General features: G+C 42.6%; 1 protein-coding gene and 1 long non-coding RNA gene across 2 annotated transcripts in view; one reads left to right on the plus strand and one right to left on the minus strand.

Annotated features, from left to right (window-relative positions):
* Positions 1-641: 641 nt before the first annotated feature.
* On the minus strand, positions 642-4625 carry LOC115894317. Its single transcript, XR_004054421.1, has 3 exons — positions 4517-4625; positions 3978-4091; positions 642-895 (listed from the first exon to the last, which is right to left on the minus strand). It is a non-coding gene; the product is annotated as an uncharacterized LOC115894317 (long non-coding RNA).
* A 169-nt stretch (positions 4626-4794) lies between these two features.
* Positions 4795-17812, plus strand: part of QPCT (glutaminyl-peptide cyclotransferase) — a 29631-nt gene continuing 16613 nt past the window's right edge. Inside the window, exons 1-2 of the mRNA XM_010373042.2 lie at positions 4795-5094; positions 13226-13372. Coding sequence (XP_010371344.1) covers positions 4975-5094; positions 13226-13372 — 267 coding nt within the window. The 5' untranslated portion in view covers positions 4795-4974. The remainder of the gene's footprint in view (positions 5095-13225; positions 13373-17812) is intronic.

Here is a 17812-nt window from a genome sequence, read left to right on the forward strand (position 1 = left end):
AAAATCCACTGGGTGTCTCTTATACTTTGAAGGGAACTTTTCTTTGTGATTGTGTAACATGGTGAATTGAGCATTTGGAAAATATTGCTTCACTGAGTTATGCAGATATTCCAAATGTTGAGCATTTCATTACATATAATATATAATCACATTTGTTAAAATCACCAATTTTGTCATAAAAGTTGTTACATATCAGGAAACTGTCAAGCTTATGGTAGCAGATACAAGTTATCCAAAACTCCAATTTTTGCTTGAAAGATCCAGTTTTATCACTGGCAACAAACAGTGTCGGTTACTTCCCTTTAAGGCATAGGCGCACTTTATTTATTTTCAAATGTCTGCCAAATATCCAAGTCTGAATAATCATAATTTATTAGTCATTGTTCTTTCGGAATTTCATGAAAAAAGTAGCCAGTTCACTATGCTTCTTCTCTCTCTTTTTCTTTTTTTGAGACAGTCTCTCTGTCACCCAGGCTGGAGTGCAATAGTGCGATCTCTGCTCACTGCAAACTTTGCCTCCCGGGTTCAAGCGATTCTCCTGCCTCAGTCTCTGGAGTAGCTGGGACTACAGGTGCCCGCCACCACACCCAGCCAATTTTTGTATTTTTAGTAGAGATGGGGGTTTCACCCTATTGGCCAGGCTGGTCTCGAACTCCTGACCTCAAGTGATCCACCTGCTTTGTCCTCCCAAAGTGTTGGGATTACAGGTGTGAGCCACTGGGGCCCACTATACTTCTCAAACAACAGTACAAATGCTTTTCTGTGAGACAATTGCCCTTTGGTGTGCAGCAGAAGTGCTTTATTTCTACCTCCTGTTTTTCCCATGTGAGTATAAAAAGCTGCATACTCTCAATTTGTGCTTCTAGTTAAGATGGAACTGGATTTGTCATCCCACCTGAAATATATTAAAAATGATATTCACAGTGGATTGGATAAAGAAAATGTGACACACACACACACACACACACACACACACACACGCCCTGGAATACTACCCAGCAATTAAACATAATAAAATTTTGTCTTTTGTAGCAACATGGATGGAACTGGAGGCCATTATCTTTAGTGAAATAGCTCAAATAGCACATGTTCTTTCTTATAAGTGGAAGCTAAATAATGTATACACAATGACATGAAGAGTAGAGTAATAGACATTGGAGACTTGGAAGGGTGGGAGGGTAGGAGGGATGAGAAATTACCTGATGAGTAAATGTATACTATGTTTTCAGGTGATGCTCACACTAAAAGCCCAGACTTCCCCACTATGCAGTATATCCATGTACCAAAACTACCCCTGTATTCTCTTAAGTGTATAAAAATTTTTAAAATGATGTTCATATATTGGAAAAGAGGTATCACAGGAAAGTGGTGAGAAAAGGGAAAAGAAATGAGATGAGCCTGATGTTTTCTCTAGCTTACTGCTTTGAGAGTTTCCAGGATGCAGTGCAGGTAGGAGGAATCTACATAGAGCTAGTGGTCTCCATGAGATGAAAAAGCAGACTTGAGGAACTCTCTGTCCTCCTGTACTCTGTCCTGCTAGATTTAAAATCTATCTTCATGGAGAGGGATCTTCAGAAGGCAGTAAAACAACAATTTTATTACTTTATCAATGACATTCTTAAGTGAGACTGACTCTTTTTCTTTTCTTTTATCTTTCTCTCTCTTTTTTTTTCTTTATGCATGGCAGTGAAAAATACAATGATGGCTGGGCACAGTGGCTTACATCTATAATCCCAGCACTGTGGGAGGCCGAGGCAGGTGGATCACCTGAGGTCAGGAGTTCAAGACCAGCCTGACCAATGTGGTGAAACCCTGTCTCTACTAAAAATACAAAAATTAGCCGGGTATGTTGGTGCATGCCTGTAATCCCATCTACTCAGGAGGCTGAGACAGGAGAATCGCTTGAACCTGGCAGGTGGAGGTTGTAGTGAGCCGAGATTGCGCCAGGGCACTCCAGCCTGGAAAACAAGAGTGAAACTCCTTCAAAGACAGACAGAAAGAAAAGGAAGGAAGGAAGGAAGGAAGGAAGGAAGGAAGGAAGAAGAAAAAAGAGAAGGGAAGAGAGGGAAGGGAAGGGAAGGGACAATGACTACAAGTATAGATTTTCATCCTCAATAGTACAGTTTTGTGTCCCGTCTTGATAGTGGCTAAGGTGCCAGCATTTTTACCCGTCATTGCTTTTGCAATATCAGTGAAAAGTCAATACAGTAGAAAAGGTAAATCTGGTTTTGGTATTATTATAAACGTTGATTTGACTTGGGAGACAGCCAAGAGCATCTTGGGGAATCCCCAGAGCGTCTTGGAGAATCCCCAGTATCCATGGACCACACTTTTGAAAACTATTGTTTTATAGACCCTTCTGGTCATTACTACTTTTGGTCTAATGGCGTCACTTTAAAGGTGGGACTGGGTGTAGGAACATCCTGCTATGGCAGCTTCATGGAGAAGATGTTTTGGTAATTGGGTCCTTCATTTCCCTCATGTCACAGTGTAGAATCTATACTGTAATGGAAGTAAAAATTTCTCCACTTGAGAATAGTGTTTTCACTGTATATACAGCACATTTTTCCATGATGAAAAACAGGGTCTGAAACTTAAAATGGAAAAGTCATTAGTTATCTTCCATAGGAAGAGTTTGAAGAAAGGAAAAGTTGAAGTAGGGCAAAAATAGCAGATATAAGGGATTTCTAAAAGTTTCCCAAATGAAGGAGGAGAGAAAAGAATGAGTGAAGGATAGGAGAAGGATATTTAGTGTGTAAGACACTAGAAAAGGTATGCATAAGGAAAGAAGGGATACATACATAGTGGTGTTGGATTTGTAGATTCGTGGAAAGTTGTCAGAAAAGCTGACATATTAAAAAAAACCAATGTATTGAAATCAGTCTCACTAGCTATGTGGGATGTTGTAGATTTGTACCAGATACAATACATGGATGCATTTGTGGTGGATACAGGAGATGCACTGCCCAGATCTGCCCCCAGGGAAGGACCCTGCTCCAGCTGTTGGAGACTGGCTGGCTGACAGCCTCTAGCAGTCAAGCTCTTTTGGCTGGAAAGCCGCTTGCAGGAAATCACTCCATGGAGGTGCAAAGATAAGGCCCCAGTCATTTTGGCCCAGTATGGAACAACTTTGACAGTCTTTTTCAGCTTCAGGACTCCCATGGAGTTGGGTGAGGTTGTTGGGCCTGCTTTGCTGCTAACTTCTCCCTCTGTTCTCTCCTGTTCCCCCTTCTTCCTCCCACAGGGGTTTGTCCCAAGGGCACTCCCTAATACACATCCTGCATGTTAAACTCTTGTCTCAGAGTCTGCTTCCTGTAGATACCAAACTGTAAGAACATCTTATTGACTTAAATATAACCAAAATTGGAGAACCTTAGGAAACAGAAAATCATCATTACGTTATGTACTAACATTTTAGCTTATTTCTATATTTCTTGTTTGGAATTGCTTATACTTAGCATGATAGTACCTCTCACACTTCGTTTCATTTAGGTTTGCTATTTCCACATCCTCTTTCTTATAGGAACCATATTGTGAAAAGATGTAAAGGTAATAGGGTAAAAAAAAAAAAAAAAAGGCTCTTTATTACCCAGCCACTCAGGAGATGCACTACTTCAAGGTTGACTCAGACAGCAAGAGAGGAAATATATTAGGGAATGTGACAGTGGTTTAGTTCTGAAACTGGAGCCAATAGAAAGTTCTGAAGGGGTCCGATGATCAGAACTGTCTGTGGGTGTAATAAAGGTGTATTTAATTTTATTTAAGCCTAGAGATTTAAATTGTCACTCAAAACTCTCAGACATGAACAGGGTTAGCAAATTTGAACATCAGGAAAGGAGTTATTTACATCCTGTCTTCTCCTACAGCTCCAGAGGAGGGCAGAACAGTGTATTTCCAGGCAAGCCCTCGCTTTAAAAACTCATAGCCAAGACTGGGAAGACAGAGTGAGTGGGTGGGCCTTCTGGCAGCTTCCTTACCTTCAAATCTTTGCTCTCTGGGAAGTGGTTCTGCTTCAGTGTCCTTGTTCCGATTTTTCTGGGAACTAGATGTTACTGGGAGATGACTCAGAGCAGGCCAAGCCCTGATCCTCACTGTGGAAGCAAAAGAGGCTGGTGAAAGTCGCTGTCCTGACAACTTGGACCAGAAACCTACCGACAAAACTAAAATGTTTTCCCGCACTAGGATTATCTGGATAACAATGACCTTTGATGTTACAAAGTAAATAAAATCGTGTTTGGCTTTTCCTTTTGTGGCCATGCCTTGGCGAAGATGACTGCCTTCAGAGCCGCTGTGAATATTTTAGATCTCATTATTTCAGACAATTACTTTGACCATCCTTTTCAATTTGAGAGTATGATGGTCTGTCTCCTGTGAGGCAAGGCAACTAAGGCAAAGATACACTGTCATACTTTTCCTTGCAGGTTCCAGTACAGGCTTTCTATGGGGGGGGGGTCTCAGTTTCCCAGTCTGTAAAATGGGGATTAGTGGATTAAATCCGGGAAGCCTGGACAAGCACCTAGGACGGTGCATGGTGCAGTGTTCAGCAGACGTCGATTCCCTGTGCACCCCTTCTTTAGGAGCTGTGGGAAACATTTCATAACTCCCTAGGGTCTGGTGACCCCTTCCTCCCTTTTCTATTCCCTGTTTTGGCATTGGAGATCATAAAAAGCCTCTTCCATGTCTCTTCCTTCCTTCCTTCCTTTCATCCTCTCCCAGAGAAGGAAGTGGCCGCCTTTGTTCCCTTGGATTCGGAAGCTTGTGTCTGTCACCCAGGGCTGCCCAGCCCCGGGGTTTGCGAAGGTCCGGGGTAGGAGGGCTGCAGCCTGCGCGACACGGCGGGAGGCGACCCGAAGGCGATGGGAAGGCGGGCACAGTCGACCCAAGGGTGGAGAAGAGGAAAGGCGAAGGACGCGCGTTCCCGGGCTCGTGACCGCCAGCGGCCAGGGGAACTCGCTCCCAGACAGCCTTGGAGAGATGGCAGGCGGAGGGGACCGGCCAGTCGTGGGCACCCTCCACCTGCTGCTGCTGGTGGCCGCCCTGCCCTGGGCATCCCGGGGGCTCAGTTCGAGTGCCGCAGCCTGGCCAGAGGAGAAGGTGAGGGGCTGTTTCTGCGTAGTTGTACTTGAGCGGCTCTGGTCCGGTGCGGGGACCCCCGGCCCGGCCAGCCCTACCTAGGCAGAGCGGGAGGCGGGGCAGGGCCGCGGTCCCCAGCCCAGGCACCGGCGCCCGGAGGAGTCAGGGCTCTGCGTACTCGCCGGGGTGCCTCGGCCGGTCCGGGGCTGCTCTGGAGACGCCAGGGGGGCTGGATGATGTCACTGGTCTCCCCTGGGCTGCGGTCTGATGGGGGTGCTGATAGGCACAGGAAGTGTGTCTCGCCAGCGGCGGCTGAGCCGGGAGGTGAGGGCGCATCGCGGCGCCACCGCCCACTCGGGACCCACGAGGCCAGCGGAGCCCGCGCTCCGGGGCCGCCAGGGTGCGGGGCGCGCCTGGGGGTGTGCCCGCAGCTCCCCCGCTGCTTCATCCAAGGATGCTGCTGGGGCGCTGAAGTGTCCCTACAGTCTCAGGACGGATGTGTGTTGTTTGTTTTAGATTTTTAAAAGGAGCAACTCGGAAGGAAGGACCTTCACTGGAGACCTGCTTACTTTAAAAGCCTTTTTTTTCTTTCCCCCTTAAAAGAGGGTACCTGCTATTTTCAGAGAAAATGGATCTAGTTGTAGGTAGAAATCGCATATAAGGAACTTAGGATAAAAGTGATTTGCAAGTTCCCTCTGCAAGAAGTATATGGGTTCACAATTACTTCCTTTTCTTGTGTAACAGTTTTGAAATCATGAAATTGCTAAGGGATTGTGCAAATGTTAATGATGTTAGCGTAAAATAGTATGTTATGGAGATATTAAGAAAAGCAGCAAAGTAAAGCGATATAAACTTTGGCAGTGTTATTGAGCAGACCTTTTACACACTTAGAGTATGCCTGTATCTACTTAAGTGTTTGAAATACAGGGCACACTGGTGAATGCCCACTCCCGCCCAGCTACATGCATATGTATGTGAACAGCCCATTTCAATTCTTTGGATCTAATGTAATCACCACTCAGGGGTCACAGCAGGCCCCACTTACACATGGAGACCACAGGCCACAGGGAACCTGGTGGGAGTGAGGGAAGTCTGTAACATAAGAATAACTTTACTCTAAGAAAAGCAACTTCCCGTGGGGGCCCATGAAGAAGAACGTGGAACGACACAAAAAAATCCTCTCCTCCTTCACTTCACTGAGAATACCTTTTCACTGAGAAATTGGGAAGAGAACATTACATTACAAACTAGAATATGGAGCCAAACCAAAAGTATCTTTGTGATACATCTAAATGGAAGGGAATAAATGAGATGGAAACTGAAAAAAACAATTTGAAAAGATCATTTGTAGGTGTGTGTAGGCGGGGGTATTTATGGGTGGGAAAAGGTGCTGTGATTCTTAAAATATTTTAAACCAATGAAAATTTAACTTTTGAGAAACATTTTTTAAAGCATGAATCGAATCCCTTTTATATTTATTTTAAGAAGCTTCTGATCACTGTTCCATTGAGAAACTGAATGTTTTCAAATTGTTAAAAGCGAATGACAATCAGCCATCACATTTCCCAATTTCTAGCTTCCTCCCCTTATTCTGTAGACCTTCATAAAGTCTTGCAGCCTGGGTGATGAATCGGTCCACACTAAAATATGTGTGCTTTCCTATTTTTTACGGTGTTTGACTATTTTAATCATATGATGTATGTCCTTGGTACACTGATCTGCCAACAGGTGAGGTGTGGTAAAGAAAGCATCAATTTTGAAATCTATTTCCTTCTTTTTGAAATAAAGGTGTGTCTCTTTCAGTGGCTTTGAATATGTAAAAGCAGATTAACTCTAGTTTATGGTGGCATTCAGAGACCATGATTTGATTAAATATTTGAAACCTGGAAACAATTGTTCCATAATAACAATATTATAAATTGTTAAACTCCCAGGTGGGCACACATGTGTGTATTTAGAGGCATTGGCATCTACTACGTCACTTGAACTTCACAGCACCCTCCATGAGTGAATTCATCCTCAATTTGTGGATGAGGAAACTTGACAACTATTACACCAGTGAATTGAAGAGCTAGGGTTTGGCTTAAGCCCTGATCTCTCCTTTCTTCTTCTATGCTTTTCTAATGGTAGATGAGTCCTGGCTGATGTACCCAGAACAGTGCCCAGGTAGTGCAAAAGTGTGGTGCTAGTAGGAAAGTTGGAGGGCCAGATGAAGAGCTTACTCTCTCTTTCTGGGCCGGGGTGGACCCTAAATGGCATTCCAAAACAGGTAGTTTGTTTTTGATACTTTCTCTTCTGACATCCCCTATTTTCTCCTTTCCTTGATGTCCTTCATGCAGCTTAAAGGCCATCATTATTCTGGGTGTTGATCCATATTCCAGAGTTACTTTTTCTGAACCTTCCCAAGGCCTTTTGGTCACCAGTCCTATTCCTTTAATACAGGCCCATTCCTTTAGTACAACATTGTCAACCAGCTGTTAAACAGAATCTCATTAAATTATTCCTCCTTAGATGCAAATGACTGATGGCTTTTGAGGGCTTTATATGTTCTTTAAAAAATATTAGCTCCAATAAACTAAAAAGTCTGGCTTCTATTGAAGTCTTCTAATTATAAAGTCGACATGTGCTCATTTTAGAAAACTTGGAAAATACAGAAAAATACATTAAAAAGAAAACTAATGTCACCCATAATCCTACTTTTCAGAGATAATTGCTATTAACCATTTTGGTGTTTTTATTTCTATTTCTCTCTCTCTCTCTCTCTCTCTCTCTCTCTGCGTGTGTGTGTGTGTGTGCGTGTGTGTGTGATTGTTGTTTTTGCATTCTAATGGAAGCAACGATGGAGACTCTAAGGCAGGGGCGTGGAAGTCAGTGGCGGACTGGGTGTTGGTAGGGAGAGAAAGACCAAATGTCATTTTGGAGCCTTACCATCTGGTTGGTAAGTACTATGAGATCCATTTTACAGATATGGACTCTTTCCTAGTCACAGCTAGTAAGTGAGGGAGCTGAGATTTCACCCTAAGTTGTTGTGGTTAAAGCCTGCACTGCTCTGCTTTTAAGTAGAGAGCTGCTTACATTTAAAAAAAGATGAATGTTGTCTTATTCAGTTCCCAACCATTCCCCCAGTGAATTTTTAGTATCAGTGGCTTCTGACACACAGAATGAGTTCAATAACTGCTGACTGAGCTGACTTTGCAGACAGAGGTGTTAATCTGAGAATTGCCTGGGAGACACTCATATAGAATAGAAACTGGACTTGCATTGGCCGCACTTCTGTAATGACCTCCCTTTAATTCAATGTTTTGGAACCTCAAAACCCTTTGCAAGCTGGGCCAACTCTATCAATTATGTAATTAAAACCCTCTTTGGCCTGGCACCACATGATTAGCCTAGAGGAGATGCTTCAGGATATCTGCTTCACACTTTTGGCTGAAAGATTCTTGTCACTCAGAGCAGACTTAAGTGTCCTTTCTGTCTGGATGAAAAGACAAGGCAGGGGCTGTAACAGAGCCTCATTCCTCTGAGAACACCTACGCTGATAGAAAATTGTCTAAGTATCTTTTAACTGAGATAACCCTACAGTAAATTGGGGTTTGCATTTACCACTGGGCTCAACTTTGTTTTTGCCTGAGTTACTTTCCCCCTGCTGAGCTCACTCTTTCTTTCCAGCTTTTTCCTCTTACTCATTCATCTCATCTCCACTTAAATTTGTATATTTATTGAGTTCTGAGAATAAGACCCCTTAAACATTGAATGCATGCTATTTAGGTTGGGAAAGTCAAATGCTTTTCCACACAGGGCTTTAATGAATAGAAGGCTTAAGTAATTGCCTGAGTGTAGTTGATTGTTTCCTCTTCTCTGTCCTTCAGTTACTGGGAAGCTTTTAACTCTGCAATTTTACAGGGGCATCTTTGCTCCCAGAGGGGCAAGGAGAGTCAGGGCTCTTTACCGAAGTATGGTAATTAAATGGTTGAGCCCAGGAGGTTGAGGAGCAAACACATGTAAGTCTTTAGATTCATGAGCATCAGTAGGCCTGGCCTGTCTGCTGAATTTACCCTTTAGTTATCCATTAAGCATTTTTTGGTGCTATTTGCCGACTAGGTTTCATCCACAGTGTCTCTTATAGTTAGAGATGCTTGAGGGAGGGGACATTTATTTTGTTCCTGGTTTTTCTTAAATATCTTAAGAGCTCTTTCAAGCCTCTAGAAACCAGCTATTTAAACACAAGTGATTTCGTTTCACTCTGGACGTGGAGTGAAAGCTTCTGTCCACAGTGACCAGATGGGCTTTGGGATAGAGTATTGGACAGTAAATAGACAAGGAGCTACTCGTCAAGCAGCTTTTTACACAACAGTTTTGGTTGTCATAGTGACTGCTTGGGTCACCCCAGCTCTTCATCATCAGAAGCATCGAATGTCAGAAATTCAAAAAGAGCAAAGCCCAATAACTTTTTTTTTTTTTTTTTTTTTTTTTTTTTTTTTTTGAGACGGAGTCTGGCTCTGCCGCCCAGGCTGGAGTGCGGTGGCCGGATCTCAGCTCACTGCAAGCTCTGCCTCCCAGGTTCACGCCATTCTCCTGCCTCCGCCTCCCAAGTAGCTGGGACTACAGGCGCCCGCCTCGTCGCCCGGCTAGTTTTTTGTATTCTTTAGTAGAGACGGGGTTTCACCGTGTTAGCCAGGATGGTCTCGATCTCCTGACCTTGTGATCTGCCCGTCTCGGCCTCCCAAAGTGCTGGGATTACAGGCTTGAGCCACCGCGCCTGGCCAGCCCAATAACTTTGAACCACAGCACTTCCTGGCCATTGCACCAGGTAGCCACCTGTCTCTTCTGTCTTTATGCTTGCTTGTGCATTCAACTGATTTGGTATTTACAATGCAGAAAAATGCCCACGTTACTTTATTATTATATAAATACAGTCTTAGCAAAGATAATTTTAGAAAGATAGTTCATCTGTTGATTGCTTTTTTGATTAATTTGCCCAATATTTATCAAATGCTCAAGATGAACCAGGCCCTGTGTGGCCTGTGTGGGAGAGAGAGGTAAGCAACAGAGAGAGAGGGAGTTCCAGCCCTTATGGAGCTGATGTCTTGCACGAAAGACAGACACTGAACAAGTAAACACACAAAGAAGTGGCCTCCAAGCTGCAAGCTGAAGTGAGCAGGAGTTAGCCAGGTGAAGAGGAAGGGAAACAACTTGTAAGGCAGAAGGCACCGCAGATGCCAAAGCCTCATGAGGGCATAACCTCAGAGCATTTGAGGCCTGGCCAAATGCCAGGGTGACCGAAGCATGGTGAGCAAGGGTGAGTGGGGAGACCAGACAGGCTTCTGTTGGCCAGGTTGAGTAATAATTAACCATGGAAATCTTCTGACCTCTTGCCTCCGTATTCTTCTTATCCCTTGGCACATTTCTATTGCTTTGTCTTTCAGCTTCAGCTTCAGCTTTCTTTTTCCAACTGCTGTTTGGGAACTGGCATGAGGACTTAGATTCTGGAGGTACCAAGGGATTTAAAGCCTGCACTGACAAGTTTATCAAGGAAAATATTTTAAAATGTCCTACCAATAAACAAACACAAATCTTCTGATGTTCAGGCACACCATCAATATTTGGGAATAAACTGGAAGTGCATAAATGATACAGTGAGGCAGAGTAAAACTAGCGTGGGATTGGAAATCCACAGACAGGATCTTTTTGTGGATTTACCTATAACTCTCCTTCAACCTCAGGAAGTCAACTGGTTTCTACGAATCTCAGTTTCCACAAATATAAATGAAGGAGGTTGGAGACTAGAGCATCTCTAAGTGGCTTTTCCAACTTTAAAATTCATTCATTCTATGGCTCTTTAGTGTTTGATAGAAGGAAATAATAACTAACACATTGAATATTTACTATGGCAGTTTACATATGTTAGTTCACTTAATTCTAGTTACCCTAGGATTCAGGTGTTATTATCTCTGTTTTACAGATGAGGAAATTGAGCCTTACTGAGGTTTGGTAACCTGGAAAGAGTTACAGCTAGTAGGTGGTGGGGTGCTGAGTTGAGAGGGTCTGTCTGATCCTATAGCCCATGCTCTTTGCATGGTAAGTACTGGAGAGTAAACAGCCATCTCAGAGTGTAGATGAGTATAAGTAATTAGGCAATAAGCATTATCTGAAGTCCAGTTTCACACCAGTCACATGGACTGGATCACATGGAATGAAAATACTTGCCTGACTACTTAAACGCATTCAACTAACGCTGGTCCTGAAAGGAACTATAAAATAGGCCTCTCCTAACTTCTGTTTTGTCCTCCAAATAATTCAATATTCTTATGTCATCCTTATCCTTCCCCTTAGGGAAGGAGTCATCTGATCAATTATTCTCTTCCTGTTGAGGAGGAGTAACACATTCCATTATTAGGTGCCTGATAAACATGTAATGAATGAATGGTTCATCATTACCAGTATCATAAGAATATACAGTATGTGTAAAGTCATCAAAATACAAATATGAATGTTATGTGAACTTTAATGGAATTTTAAAATAATTTTAATTGAAGTTAAAAAGTTTACTATTTAGTTGGCTATAGACTCACCAATCTCAGGCTGAAAGGAATTGCAACAATCATCTGAATTGGCACTGTCTAATAGAAATAATGATTCAGGGCCAGGTGTGGTGGCTCACGCCTGTAATTCTAGCACTTTGGGAGGCCGAGGCAGGTGGATCACCTGAGGTCAGGAGTTCGAGACCAGCCTGACCAATATGATGAAACCCCGCTCTACTAAAAATACAAACATTAGCTGGGTGTGGTGGCATACGCCTGTAATCCCAGCTACTCAGGAGGCTGAGACAGGAGAATTGATTGAACCCAGGAGGCGGAGGTTGCAGTGAGCCAAGATCATACCATTGTACTCCAGCCTGGGCAACAAGAATGAAATCCATCTAAAATAAAATAATAAAAAGAAATAATGACTCAGCTACTCAGGAGACTGAGGTGGGAGGATTGATTGAACCTGGGAGGTGGAGGTTGCAGTGAGCCAGATTGCACCACTGCACTCCAGCCTGGGTGACAGAGAGAAACCCCAGCTTAAAAAAAAAAAAAAAAAAAAAAGATTATGAAAGAAACATATGTAATTTTAATTTTTCTAGTAGTCACATTAAAAAAGTGGAAAAAGGGTAAAATTAATTTTAATAATATACTTCATTTAACCTAATATATCAAAAATTTACCATTTCAACATGTAATCATTATAAAATTTTGAATTAGGCTTGCTGTTAAAATCCTATTAAAATTCGAGGACCCCTTAATTTGTGGCTCATCTATAAAGTCTTCCCTGGCTACTCTTACTCTAAACTGTGTAAGATTTACTTAGGCTAACAGTTGGGTTTTTAAATTATTTTTAAATTATTATTATTATTATTATTATTTTTTGAGACGGAGTCTCGCTGTCACCCAGGTTGGAGTTCAGTGGCCGGATCTCAGCTCACTGCAAGCTCTGCCTCCCGGGTTCACATCATTCTCCTGCCTCAGCCTCCCGAGTAGCTGGGACTACAGGCGCCCGCCACCACGCCAGGCTAGTTTTTTTTTTTTTGTATTTTTTAGTAGAGACGGGGTTTCACCGTGTTAGCCAGGCTGGTCTCGAGCTCCTGACCTCGTGATCCGCCCGTCTCGGCCTCCCAAAGTGCTGGGATTACAGGCTTGAGCCACCGCGCCCGGCCTATTTTTAAATTTTTTATTGAGACAGGGTCTTCTGTTGCTCAGCTGGAGGGCTCAGTAACACAGCTCACTGCAACCTCGACCTCCTGGGCTCAAGCAATCCTCCCACCTCAGCCTCCTGAGTAGCTGGAACAACGGGCACACACCATGGGTCACCACACCCAGCTAATTTTTTCATTTTTTGTAGAGACAAGGTCTCATTATGTTGCTAGAGCTGGTCTCAAACTCCTGGGCTCAAGCAGTCCTCTTGCCTCAGCTTCCCAAAGTGCTAACATTACAGGTTTGAGCCACCGTGCCTGGCCCTAACAGCCCAATTTTAAAGTTGAGTAGTTTAATTACCTAATTTGACATAAAGTTCTCCCTTATTTTGAAGTTTTAAGCAATTAATTGCAAACATATCAGAGTCTTAAACATATTATGAAATGATAGCCAGTTAAATGATTTCGTTAAATCCTCAGAATTATCACCAACCAGCCATTTTGAATTCATCGGCTCTTCGGCAAATTGCAGAAGGCACCAGTATCTCTGGAATGTGGCGAAATGACTTACAGCCGTTGCTGATAGAGCGATACCCAGGATCCCCTGGAAGCTATGCTGCTCGTCAGGTGAGAACATGGGACATAAACCTCCAGGTTGTGTGAATACTTTGCTTTCCCATGAGGGATAATGTTATGGCTGAAGTTCTGAGGTGTCTAATATTCAGATCTGTCATCTCCTTATTCACCAAATAGTCAACCAAGAAAAATCAAACGACTGAGAGTACATGTCTGTTCTGAATACTAAGTGGTGCATGTTAATGTCAATAGTTTATGTGTGAAGTCTCTATTTGGGGAACAACATTACGCAGTCCTTAACTCTTGACCATTCAGTTACACACCCCGAGTCTCCCAACCAAGTTTTCTTGAATCCTAAGCAATGAACAGCAACAGCCTTAGGGAGTCCTTGCTTAAAGGTTCTGGGCCAAGAGTATCATTGTACTATCAGGCCATCACTTGCCTTAGGGAAATTGTATTCTCCCTGGAGGGAGAGTTAAGGCTGGTGATAAGCTACATTTCTCCAGGGCAGTGCTTCTCAAAATTCTGACTCTGACAGAAAGTAAAAAAAATGGATTTTACATTTTATACACACAAACGTACTGGTATATTTAACTGAAACAAAACTTCCATGAAAAATACTCTTATTTAAACTTGCATTTTACTGCGATATTGTCAGTTCTATTTTATTCGTTCTTAAAAAAATGCTAGTCATAACCCACTAAACTGATTTCAAGACCCATTGATTTTACCATCATCGTGGAGGGTAGAATAAGCTGGGCCAGACCTTGGATGTCTCTGCCTGTTCAATGTCGATCTTCCTAAGCAATCTGAAACCTCACCTCTGAATATCTGTTTTTTTCAAACTACCCCATTTTAAGGGGCCACTTGGGAAGGAATGGGACTGGCCCGTCACATCCTCTTCAGAAACTCCTCAGGCAAAAGACCTTGGCACCCACTGCTGTGCCCAGAGTGAAAACTGCAAGTCCCAGGTGCCCAGCTCTTGAGCTCTTCCTTTCGATTTCAGAGTCTCGCTCTGTCGCCCAGGCTGGAGTGCAGTGGCACGATCTCGGTTCCCTGCAACCTCTGCCTTCTGGGTTCTAGGCATTCTCCTGCCTCAGCCTCCCCAGTAGCTGGGACTATAGGTGCACATCACCACGCCTAGCTAATTTTTGTATTTTTAGTAGAGACGGGGTTTCACCACGTTTCCCAGGATGGTCTCTATCTCCTGACCTCGTGATCTGCCTCTCAGCCTCCCAAAGTGCTGGGATTACAGGTGTGAGCCACCGAGCCGGGCTGGGCTCTTCTTTCTACCCAGTGGGTAGCCTCTGCCCCTCAGGCTAGCCTAGATATCCATATGTCTGTCTCCCCATTAGCCTCTTGTCTTCCATCTGAATAGCTCTGGCTTCTCCCAAGGAATTAGACAGTAGACAACTTGCAGGCACCTTAGTTCTGTCTAACCTTTAGGGAGAGCGAAGAATAATAGCGATGATGGCTGACTTTCACTGAGCAGTTTTTCTGGGTCAGGTACTTTACTGAATTCTTTGCATAGATCATCTCATTCAGCCTTCACAACAGTATGTGGATGCTATTATTATCTCAATGTTAGGAATTTAAAAAGATCTGAGGTTGAGGTATATGAATTAACTTGCTCAAGGTTATACTTGTACCAGTGATGAGGCCAGAATCTGCTTGAGATCTCTATCTTATCACTGGAGAGCTGGGAGGAATCAGTTCTGTGCTTCGTGCCCTCAAATGTCTCCAGCTCTCGATCTTCTTATGCCCAAGTTGGGCAGTAAGGCACATACCATTCACTTTAACAATATTGCCTGGGCCTTATCTCTCAAGCATTTTCTTAAAAGAAGGTCAGGGCACTTAACTGGCATTTTCCAAAAGCCTCAGTTCCTTGTTAGAAAATATCGAGGTCTCTGATGCTTACTCTTCCCATTCAACTCAACCTCTTTTATTTCCCCATACCATTTGCCCAGAGCACTGTATATACCCAGAAATGATATGCATACTTCAGGCCTGAGGTTCCTCGCCTGCAGGCTCTGGAAATCCATGAACACAATAAACATTGCTAGTTGATCTTTAGCTTCAACAGAAGACAGTATATAGCATAAATAATATACATAGATACTGTTGTAATTAAAAAGATACATATTCATTTAAAAGTGTTGCTAAAGTTTCAATAACATTCTCCACTATCATATGGGGGTGGAGGCAAATAAGAAATTTATAGACAGTATTTTAGAATGTGTTGGGAACTACTGCGGGGCTGCCTATGCATGGTCTGGCTGATGGCTATGTTAGATATCTCACTTAGATTCCATTTTAGAATTTTTTGATAAGAAAATTACCGTTAATTTTTAGAGACTTATCTTCTAAGCTGTGGAAGACAAAGGAATTCTCATTTTGAAAGTGAGGTAGATGACAGAGTAATTATGAGGGAACTACATGAATGGCCTTAATTTGACTAAGATTAGATCCTTTCATGTAGAACTGAATTGAAACAAAAATGATTGAACCTTTTTTTTTCTCCTGAGGGCTTTTTGAACACTAGATGAGATGTTTTATAATTTAGAGTTTCAAGGATATAACTAGAGAAGATCCTTAAATATTAAAAAAGGGTAAACTTGATATAAAATTGGTTTGTGAATTAACTTTTATAGTTATCAGTAAAGATGTGCATTACTATGGATTCTCTTTTACAGAAAGAGAATATTTTAGGGGAAACCTGTCCCACATTATGTGTTTTCCTGGTCTCTGATCGATGACCCCAAAGCTGCCTATTGGATTATTAGGAAATTTTATTTTGAGGAGATGAGTTATTTGTAAAATAAATAATTTAAAGATAATACATTTGGGGCTATTTCATTGATTTATAAGATAGAAATAAAAAATTAAAAAATTAGGATGATAAAGTCTCACAAATGGGCAAGCAATATCCTTTGTCTGAAAGAGGCAAACTAGAAACTTCAGGAGGTAAAATCCCCCACAGATCCACAGTGCATCTGAGCCACCGAAACTGAGTATCATTAGATCCCAGGTGCACCCTCAGTCCAGCCCCCTAAGAGGAGGACCCTGAGGGACTCATATATGGTGCATTCAAGTGGAAAGAGGTACCTGAGTCTTTGGGTGGCAGAAGTCAGCATCCTGACAACGATGTGTTTGCAGACTTAGCGCAAACTGGAAAATCAGCTTCCTCCAAACAAATCTGGTCTACTGATGTCATTGTTGCTCAGAACCTGGAAACTAGAATTTACGTTTAATTAAGTGAAACCCAGGATCATTCACTAGTGTTAACCTAGAATAAATCCCCCTACCACTCTTTGGAAGTAGACTATCTTGTAATAGCCTCTCTCTCGTGCTCATATCTTCATCTTTGTATTTTTTTTCTTTCTCTACTCAGTCTCCATCCATCTCTGCTTTATCCCTGTCTCCATCTCTCTCACTCTTTCTCTTTCTCCTTTTTTCTGTCCTCTCCATTTTAAAACATACATGTATAGCAACCCAAAGTGTGATCTATATTCTGAATTGCTTTTTAGCACTCCTAGAGGGCCCAGCCCTTAGCTGCTTTAGTACTGGGGAAGCGCAACTGCTTTAGATTCCCTGCCACAGCCACGCACTCCCTGCTTAGGGGTATTTGTATGATAGTAATGGTAGTTTGGGGAGTTCCGCTAGAGACTTCTGGTGGGGACTTGTAGACTAAGTCTGAAAGCCAAAAACAAAACAACAAGGGATATTTGTGAACTAATTAGATTATGCAGCCAATTTGATTGTTTATAAAGATGATTTATCTTAGCTGCTAAGATAAACAAAAAATATTTACACTGAACAAAAAGTTGCAGGGCCAGGTGTGGTGGCTCATGCCTGTAATCCCAGCACTTTGGGAGGCTGAGGCAGGCAGATCATGAGGTCAGGAGATCGAGACCATCCTGGCCAACACGGTGAAACCTTGTCTCTACCAAAAATACAAAAATTAGCTGGGCGTGGTGGCACGTGCCTGTGATCCCAGCTTCTCCGGGGGAGGCTAAGGCGGGAGAATTGCTTGAACCAGGGAGTTGGAAGTTGCAGTGAGCCAAGATTGTGCTGCTGCACTCCAGCCTGGCAACAGACTGAGACTCCGTCTCAAAAAAAGAAAAAAGTTGCTTCAGGAAAAACTCTTTTGAGGATATTTGCTGATTCTCTTATGGACTTTAGTGTCAACAAGGTCATCAGAAATTATGAACAAGACCTGGTAACAAGTTGAGAAATAAGTTTGTGTGCGTCTTCTGATTAATGCTAACAGATATATTTTAAAAAATTCCAATTCATTTTGTAAGCTTGCAATCTGCAATTGGTGTTGAAGAAGCCATTTTATGGAGCATTTCATCATCTGGATACCAGATGTTCTGGAGTATATGCTTTTTTTTTTTTAATGACCCATTTTATGGAATTTATTTTTATTTTTATTTATTATTATTATTTTTTACAGTCTAGGGATAACTCATTTTCATAGTCTGCAGAAAA

This window comes from Rhinopithecus roxellana, chromosome 17, assembly GCF_007565055.1.
Source record: "Rhinopithecus roxellana isolate Shanxi Qingling chromosome 17, ASM756505v1, whole genome shotgun sequence".
Classification (NCBI taxonomy): Eukaryota; Metazoa; Chordata; class Mammalia; order Primates; family Cercopithecidae; genus Rhinopithecus; species Rhinopithecus roxellana.